General features: G+C 46.7%; 1 protein-coding gene across 4 annotated transcripts; it reads left to right on the top strand.

The window, feature by feature from the left end:
- Positions 1–372: 372 nt before the first annotated feature.
- Positions 373–8663, top strand: LOC146647339 (uncharacterized). 4 transcript variants are annotated; one of them, XM_085388949.1, is made up of 2 exons: positions 373–509; positions 7203–8663. In XM_085388949.1, the coding sequence occupies exon 2, from the start codon at positions 7227–7229 to the stop codon at positions 8319–8321; it is 1095 nt and encodes a 364-aa protein (XP_085245075.1). In that variant the 5' UTR covers positions 373–509; positions 7203–7226; the 3' UTR covers positions 8322–8663. The 4 variants fall into 4 exon arrangements, with proteins under 4 accessions (XP_085245075.1, XP_085245078.1, XP_085245077.1 ...); XM_085388952.1 differs by having other exon boundaries at positions 376–509; positions 7212–8663; XM_085388951.1 differs by having other exon boundaries at positions 385–509; positions 7206–8663.
- Positions 8664–9310: the final 647 nt, after the last annotated feature.

Below are 9310 nucleotides of genomic sequence, written 5' to 3'. Positions count from 1 at the left end.
AGTATATGAATGATCAGTAGTAGAATGGATATGATTCATTATGGATAAAAACCTGAACGAGGCCTTTTCTTTCCATTTTCTCTCCTTTATTATTTGTAACACGCTGTTTATGTATTTATGGCTCAGTTTGGTACATTTAAATAGGTTTTAGGAAGAAAGAAGGACGTTTATTCCAAGCGGAACAAAGTATTTGAACATCCTCCTCCTGCCGGAACTTCAGAGCGGGACATCCGGTGGAAGTAAACAATGAAAAGGCGGCAGTATGGTTGTTCCAGCGTGAACTTTTGGAGGCTTTGTGTTGTTGTGTGAGCTGAGTGTGTGAGCTGCGGCAGCAACGATGCCTTCAGTTCAGTATCTGAGAGAGTTCATCAACGAGCGACTAACTGCTGCTGCTGAACAAATATTCTTGGAGTTTGAAAAAACGATCGTCCAGTACGAGGAAGAGATCGACCGTCAGCGCAGACTGCTGGATATCACCTGGAAACCCCAAATCAAGCTGCACAGGACAGGTGAGTGTCCCTCTGAGGGAGGATCCTGATCACAGCTCTGCGGGACGTTAAGTCTGCGCACAGACGCGCGCGCACCGAACAAAAGGTCTCGTGCGTCCTGCGCGGTCTGGGCTCTCTGGAAGGTCGCCAACAGCTCAGCCACGTGATCAAATATCAGCTGATCGATTTGCAGCGTACACACGTGGTAAACTGTCGCGATCAACTCCGGACGTGGCCCCTGACGTCGGTCTGTTTGATGAGCCCGTCTCCTTTCCCTGACCTGGAGCGCGAGCCGCGGGCGGCCAATGAGTGCACAGGACAAACTACGTCACCACCATGTTGTCTCTGTTTGTGAAAATAAACCCGGGCTTCATTAAAGCGTGGGCGAGGACACGCCCCGTGGGCTCTCAGGCAGCAGGGATTTAAAATAGCTCTCTACCGACTTACCTGAGCACACCTGCTCAGTCCGCCTCACACCACCTCCACCTGTTTTATAGGCGTGGGGTCAGCTCCAACCAGGCGCAGATGAGTGTCTGGATCCTTAACTGTGGGCCTGTCAGGCTGTCACATGCTGGGGAAAGAAAAACCCAGAGTTATGAACGCCGTGTAACCGTACAGCACCACCACGCCATGAGCTCGCTCTGACAGCAAACCGTGTTCACGTGCAGTCAGCTGTGCCTCGCACGCAGCTCTGGATAAATCCCTGCCTCCACCTGAGGCTCAGTCCTCAGGACCCCGCAGCAGATTATCAGCAGAGTTCTCCCTGATGGCACAAACGTCCTCCTCTCAGACAGAAACACGACCTGCGTGGGTGCTGCGTGATGTTCATCAGGTGTGCTGCTGTTGGAGCTGCGCGGCTGTCGGCTGATTGCTGCTTATTATTACACGTTGTTGCTATTGTCACCATACGTAACAGTTATTTAATCCTATTGTTTTTATCTGCTTTTTTAAGTGTTTATTGAAGTTATGCATGAAATGAAATGCACCTCGTTTAACGGCTTCCTTAGTTTTAAGACTCATAAGTACAGAGGAGCATGGTAGTCTAGGTGTGTGCACTCACTTCAGGTACTTTTCCTTCACACAGGTGTGAGGACAGAAAAAAACAACATGTGCAGATAAATGTAGTTTGTAACTACGTACATGCATGGTGACATTAGTACGTGTTACTATACAGAGTAAAAACATTTAAACATTTATTCCTTCAATGATGACAATCAGCAATATCCAGCGAAGCCGTGTCTCATACTCTAAAGTCAAGTAATCTTTTCCATCTTATAAATCTGTAACGTTACATGAGTCCAGCTGGGTAATGTTGGTGGATCCTGTGTTGGCCATCTTTTGGTCAGCAACACACCAAGTATTTATCTACACCCTGTGTGTCTGAGGGCGTGTGTCCTCTAGGGCCGCCACAAACGGTTATTGTGATAGTCGACTAATCAGATGATCCAACGTACAGCTTATTGCACCAGCAGCATCTGCTCTTATAGAACTATCATTAGCTTACAGCTTGAAGTGTTTAAGGTATGTGCTAACTAAAAATAAAGACAAGATGATAGTTTATTAAATTTTAATGAAATTTGCAGATTGTTTCGGTGAAGTTTAATAAACTCCTTGCTATCTAAAATATAACAGGACACCGGAGTAAATTCTCCAGCATCTCACACTTCTGATAATCAGCTGTCTGCTTGACGTTTATTCAGCTGTGTAAAAACTATAACTTTAATCTCAGACAAACTGATTTACTCAGGAACAAATAAAATACTGAAAAAAGCCAAACAACAACATTTTTAAGTTATCTAAGTGACTCATATATCATGTTTAACCTGAGTAGCGAAAGACGGCGGTGGGTTTGAAAACGATTAGCCGGGAGTCCGGTGTTCTCACGGCGCTAGTGACCTAGCCCCCGGCTAGCTATCGAGCTAGTGGGTAACAGACGTCTCCGAAAACGTCGGAGCGCTTTTGAAAATATGCGGTGTCCTGATAAACTGAGCAGATATTTGAGGTTTACACAGCTACATTCTCCATGAAAATATGTTAAACGTTTATTTTGTGACCCAGAAAGAATAATAAGAGTAACATTAAAACTAACTAGCTGCCGCCATTGTTGACAACTGAGCTGGGCCGCGCTATGAATTCTGGGACACAGCTTCTTCTTCGGGGTTTAACGGCAGCTGGCATCCTTGTACATGCAGTGCTGCCATCTTCTGTTTCAGTCCGTTATTACACTCTTAAATCCTGCTACTTATTCCTGCGTCTTTCAAGATCTTATAAAGCTTCAAACGACGCGTCGACTATTAAATCAGTCGTCGACGATTTTGATCGTAATCGTGACTAGTCGACTAATCGTGTCAGCCCTAGTGTCCTACAAACATGGATTTGAAATCAAAGAGTAAATATGTGCTACAGATGTTTTGTATCACTTCCTGAACGTCTCTGCAGTAGTTATTAATATGCTTACAGTCCCAACACGCATGGTAGTGGTGTGCTGCCTCGGCCACAGTTGTTGTTGAGTGATTGTTGAAATCATGAAGACTTTTGTATATTTGTGAGATCACAGCTTTCTTAGTTTCTGACCTTTCAGCATTTAGGAAGAGTTGGATGAACGGCCTCGCTGGTTTTTGGCCTTTAATGTTTCGAGTATAAAGTTTCTTAGCTGGAGATGTCTGTAGTGGTCTCGATTTTCTAAATGAAATGTTTGCTTTAAAGTTTGGAAACTTCGTCTTCCCTCACAACGCCACATATGGAGTCCTTTTTCTATCCAGTTTTTAAACCTAGCATCTATCTGATTTGGTGTAGATTCTGAATCATATGCACACATTTCGATATTTTGTATCCTTCTCCAGCTTATTTTCTTTTATCACCATTTTACCCTGTAGAGTTGTCTGCCAGCACTGCCTGTACATGCGTATTGGTTATTGTTGTTCCATGTGATGGATCCCACCAGTGCATCATTGCTCAAGTACAATATTTTTTTGAACGCGGTGGGCCCAGCCACTGTTCTCTTTTAATGTTTTGTCATATAAATCTAGAGATCGTTTTATCCTGTTCAGTAAAATCTTTGTGATTAATCCTGAGTGGGAGGCACTGAAACATACAGAAATCTTTTGATGGTTTCTATTGTGGAGCTTATGCTCGGAGGTGTGATCCTGTCTCTTTAATATAAATGGTTGTAATTTTGTTTCCATTTCAGTGGGTCTGCTTGTTTGGGTTTTTCACATGGGCTGTAATTATAGGACCTCAGTTTACATCCTGTCATTGGACCAATGTTTTTGAGGCAGTTCTTTACCTCAGGCAGGGACTCCTCGGGTGTTTTGAAGTATAAACGTACATCATTGACATTTATTGCAACACCTGTGATTTTTTTCTGTTGCAGCAAAGAGGAGACGAGGCACAGCCTTCTGCAGTACTCTGTATCAGCACTGCCAACTAACAGAGCCAAAAGCCTCTTCAAGGATCACAGCCCGCTCTGTGTGCCGTTGTCTTGTATCATCCTGGGTTTATGTTGAAAGCCAGCTTGATCTCCTTTTTGTATATTGATGTTTCTGTGCCAATAATTTATGTCTTTGTCTACAAAGTAGCATCTTCTGTTCAGTCTCCCGAGTGTATGTGAAGTTCTTTTGATTTCTTGTTTCAGTGTATTCAGATTCTGGTTCAGTGCACGGCTGTTTTCCAGCTCTTTTTGGGAATCGTGACGTTTTTCCTGCTGAACTTTCTTTTTCCTTGAGGCTGCTGCAGTCATTTTATCTGTGAGGACACCTCTCCATTATCATTTTCTTTCATGTACTTTTGAATTTCATTCTTTCCTAAGATTAGCATCGTTAAGTAGGCTGGGCCTAAGTCTCCATGTTGTTTCTCTTTAGTCGACTACAATATTTATCAGGGCGCATTCGCTCAGGTCTACTGTTCCCACGTCCGACTCGATAGCTCTTGATCTGTCCCTGCGTTGGTCTATTCTGATATATGATGAGTGTGGAATAGGGAGCACCAATCAAACCCATGTCCTCCATCAGCTCTTTCACTTTTGTACCGGTTGTTTTGTTGGAGCTGTTTGTTTGGGGTTTAAGTGTATGTTCAGATCACCTCCACGCACCTTTAGACTGGCTAATCACCAACTTCTGCTTGTAAAAAGAGAAAGTACTGCAGGGTGGGATGTACACACCTTTTGCCTGTAACTGCCTTTTACTATTATTTTGGTTCTTATGAGGAGATTTCCTTCAGCAGACCTGGAGCTTGTCTCTGCTGCTGCCCTGGGGTGTGTTCTCTCCCGGGATGCTCCATGCTTGCTGGATCAGCTGCTCCACAGGATCCACTGGGGGGTCTTTGACCGGGGATCCTCGGTCCTTCAGGGTCTTTTGTAGCCTCATCAGCTGAGTGGTAGATTGAAGCTGATTTTCTTCAGCTTCACTTCGTTGTATTCTTTGTTTATTCAGCACCGCTGTCAGATAATCATGATCGAAATAAATCCTCCAATTTGTTGCCTTCATGTCTTTCTTAATCCGTGACTGAGAACCTTCACAGACGTGCTTTAAGCAGAATTTTGTTTCGTAGTGTGAAATGTGATCACCATCGATCTGAGTCTTTCAGTGGAGGTGAGCGCTCTGTGTGCAGCTCAGTGTCGGGTGGACTGTCCAGGTTTTCTCTGAGTTTCTCCACAAAACCTCCCCTCTTCATTTTCTGTGACATTATACATCCTAATATTGTCTCTCCTGGCTCCTCCTGGCCCATAAGTTCTCCATCGTGTCGGGCTGGAGCTTTGAGCACATGTTTCATCACCTGCTCCAGTATTTGAGCTCTGCTTTCGCCTGCTTCAGTCCGGTTTTCCACCTCCCGATTCTCCTCTTGGTCTAAGACATCTAAGGTAAAATTACCTTTTATATCTTCGAGCTGTGTGTTTTGCTCTCCTTTTGAAATTCTTGAATTTCTTGTAAGATAATCTCCGTATTTGCCCGGCAGGTTGGAGGGATGTCTGCCTCATGTTGTCTTCAGCATTGCCAGCACATAGCAGGCCCACCAGTCCTCATCCACTTACTGCGTCACGTTCTTCTTTCTTTTCCTCTCGTTTCCATTTTTCCTGCTTTCAGCGTTTTTAACATCAAACAGGTTTTAAATCTCAGTTTGCAGGACATGTTTCTGTTTTTGATCGGAGGAGGTGTGTCTATGCGGCCGTCATGAGAGAGGGCGGAACAGGAAACCCCCATTGTTTGTTTTCATTCCTCCTACATGTCATGCAGCCGTCTGCCACCAGGTGGAGCATGACTCCAGAAACCCTGTCAGAGTCAGAGAGACTTTATTAAGTCGTCATAGCAACAAATATATAACCAACAACAAGCGCTCGTATAAAACGAGCGTAGAAGCAGAGATATTGATAGATAACTATGAGGTGTGACTAATCCCGTTCCACATGTGTGGATCTGACACCAGTGGATGAATGACAGCAGCAGAAGGAACGAGCTCCTGTTCCCTCACACAGCCAGGCTGAAGGAACCTGTTGCTGAAACTGGGAGTCACTGATCACCTCCTCCAGGCTGGGAGCTTCAGAGCTGCACACACTGACGGATCTGAGCCGGCTCAGACTCTTTCTGTAGGCGGCGTCCGGCCGGCAGACCTCTCCAGCTTCTCATCCAGCTCGACTCCCAGATACTGACAGGATGTGACATCAGTGCCACCAAAGCAGACAGGCGAGGGTCGGGATCTGTTGTTGTTTCTGTTAAAGGCAAAACAATTAGATTAGGGACACAAGTGGAGGTCATCATTCATGGCGTGCGGCACAATACGCCACGCTGTGTGATCGTCGTCTCTGTTTCGGATGTTACATGTTTTGTAGGAACATGCTTTCCTGTCTCGTGTATATACGGCCGCTTTATTGTCCACGTGGTTCTTTAGTGTTCAAAGGTGCCGCACGGTCAAGCTCATAAATGAGTGATGTCATTAAAGCTTTCAAACGCCTCTGATTAGACGGTTTTTGGCGTTTTCTATGAAACGCAAAAGCAGCACATGTTCCAGACATTTCCACGTCTCGCACGATTTGTTGTCTTTTAAAGTGTTTGTCCTTGTTCCTGATGTGCAGCTTCCAAACACAAAGCGTCCGGCTCGAGACGCATCTTTCACAAACGGGGCCGATATATCTCCAGATGTGCTGGGAGTGCGTTCCTCCGTGCTGTTGGACAACCACACAGCATGTCCGGGCGTTCCCTTTGCAGTGACAGGAGGACACAGCAGCTTTTAAACCAGTACTGTGCTTGTGCTGCGGGTCAGGTCCTCCTCTGTGTCACTGGGATTGTCTCGTCCTCAGAATTGATGATGCTATTGCTGGACTGGGTGGGGGTGTGGATGTGGGTGTAAAGGGTGGAGCCAGCGTTTAGGCTCGGGTGATGTGGGGCCCCGCTCGTCTACCCTGGGAGCAATCACACAGAAGTGAGGCAGTGAGGGGTCGTCAGCTGGTCACCGGTCTGTGACCAGGACATGAGCTGAAGTCCACAAAGAGCAGCGTAGCGTAGATCACCTGACTGAGGATGAGGGAATCCCAGAAATGTATAAAAGACGACGTGTTGAATTAAAAACCAATCTGTTTTATCCCGTGGCAATGAAACTGAAATAAAGATGCTTCGTTTTCAGACAACAACTATACGTGTGTGTGTGTGTGTGTGTGAGGACACTGTTGTGTCATTTGTAGTTTGAACTAATGTTTTCGTGGTTTGTCTCTCTGTCTGTGAGGAGGAGCAGCTGTGTGACCTGAAGATGAACTCCAGTGAGGACCAGGAGGAGCCGACGCCTCTACACATTAAAGAGGAACAGGAGGAAGTGCGCACCAGCCAGGAGGATGAGCAGCTCGTCCTGAAGGATGAGACCGACGCCTTCTTGGTGACTGCTTTTGATGACAGTGACCACAGTGAACCAGAGGCTAACGGTCACCAGCTTCACTCTGACGGCGCTCCCGGCAGCTGTCCGGTGTCAGAGAGTCAGCGCGACGCCGACTCGAGTAAAAAGCCTTTTAAATGTAATGTTTGTGGAAAAGCCTTTAAGAAAAACTCTTACGTAAAGGAACACCAGAAAATCCACTCAGGCGAGAAGCCGTATACTTGCCAAACATGTGAGAAGAGTTTCACTCGGAGGGCTCACCTGTTGGGTCACATGAGAACCCACACGGGCGAGAAGCCGTACTCCTGTGAAACGTGCGGGAAAGGTTTTACTCAGAGCAGTCACCTGCTGAGCCACATGCGGCTTCACACAGGTGAGAAGCCATACGCTTGTGAAATATGCGGGAAAGGTTTTATTCAGAGGGGTCACCTATTGGTCCATGTGAGAACGCACACCGATGAGAAGCCGCACACCTGCGAAGAATGTGGGAAGAGTTTCCGATTCAGCGGCACTTTGTCGGTGCACATGAGAACGCACACGGGCGAGAAGCCGTATTCCTGCAAAGCCTGCGGGAAAAGTTTCCGCCAGAAAAAGATTCTGTCCGTGCACATGCGCACTCACACGGGTGAGAAGCCGTATTCCTGCACAACGTGCGGTAAAGGTTTCGCTCAAAAAAGCGATCTGACGATCCACGAGCGAACGCACACGGGCGAGAAGCCGTATCCCTGCAAAGCCTGTGGGAAGAGCTTCCGCCAAAAAAACATCTTGTCCGTGCACATGAGAACGCACACGGGCGAGAAGCCGTACTCATGCAAGAGCTGCGGGAAAAGTTTCCGTCAGAAAAGCATCTTGTCCGTGCACATGAAGACGCACGCCGGCGAGGAGCTGTATCCCTGCGACGCGTGCAGCGCCACTTTTCCGTCTAGTCGCAGCTTGTTGGAGCACCTGGACACTCACACAGGTGAGGAGTCGTAGCCTGGAAAGCTGCAGGTCGGAGCGGGGCGTTGGCGTCTGCCTCCCGCCTCGACTTTTGGCTCCGACGGCAAAGGAGCTCGTCAGCTCGTGTCGTTCACGCAGCCGTTTTCCTTTGCTTCGTCCATCCAACCCTAACCGTACCGACGCGCTCTGTTCCTGTCATGTTCTCCTCCACGGTTCCTGACCTGGATTCTGTCGTGGCTGCAATCCTCCCAGTTTCATTTTACCCTTCGTGTGTCATACTTACGGTAACTTTGTATCATTTCAGACTGTAGAGGTGACACTAACAAAGTGTAGGTTGTTGTTAAAGTAACCTGTATAAATAAAGTTTCTTCTAAATTGTGATCGTGTTTTTCTTTTGCCCTGTTTATGAAATAAGAGAAAGTTTCAGTCACAGCGGTCTCACCCTCACCTCGCACTCTGAGAGAAGCTGCCCTCCCCCTGAACGATTATGACCTATGAGCTGTTCCACACGTCACAGCCACAAATTTAAATGTGCTGGGGGTTTTATGTGACGGGTAAACAGAATAGAGCATAACTGAAAATGATTGAGCAAGTTCACATGTTAGAATGACCCCGTCAGAGTTCAGACATACATGGATGCTCTCCATCCACTGACTGAACTCTGCCCCCTCGAGTCAATAAAACATTGACTGACCTGCTGCGGCGAGCAGCTGGAAGCTCGTCATTGTTTGATCCACAACAACAAAATGACTCGACTCAGTTTATTTATGGTTGTTTTTGTGCACTAAAGCTCTAATCCACGTCACCAGCGTTAACCCTGGTTTCTTCTTACTGGGGCATATCACCATGGTAACCTACGCTGCAAACAGCTTTGAGATCAGCAGGTATGAAAGTGCCTGCTGACCAATCAGAGCTCCGGAAAACGCCACCATTCCTGGAAGATCCCTCGTAGGAGGTCCAGACATTTCTCCAAAGTCTCGTGTTTCTGTGACGAGCCTCTGGAGGAAAAACAGATTCTCAGATTT

This window comes from Rhamphochromis longiceps, linkage group LG18, assembly GCF_057381845.1.
Source record: "Rhamphochromis longiceps isolate RC_006_pf linkage group LG18, R_longiceps_female_GT1.1, whole genome shotgun sequence".
Lineage (NCBI taxonomy): Eukaryota > Metazoa > Chordata > Actinopteri > Cichliformes > Cichlidae > Rhamphochromis > Rhamphochromis longiceps.
The sequence above is the reverse complement of the archived record's forward strand: the minus strand, read 5'-3'. Positions and strand labels throughout refer to the sequence as shown.

Bases quoted from the DNA above. Each gene is read 5' to 3' on its own strand.
- LOC146647339 (XM_085388953.1), top strand. From the start codon at position 1,255: ATGGCACAAACGTCCTCCTCTCAGACAGAAACACGACCTGCGTGGGTG. The intron at 1,321-7,202 runs GTGTGCTGCTGT...TCTGTCTGTGAG, and splicing joins TGCTGCGTGATGTTCATCAG to GAGGAGCAGCTGTGTGACCT.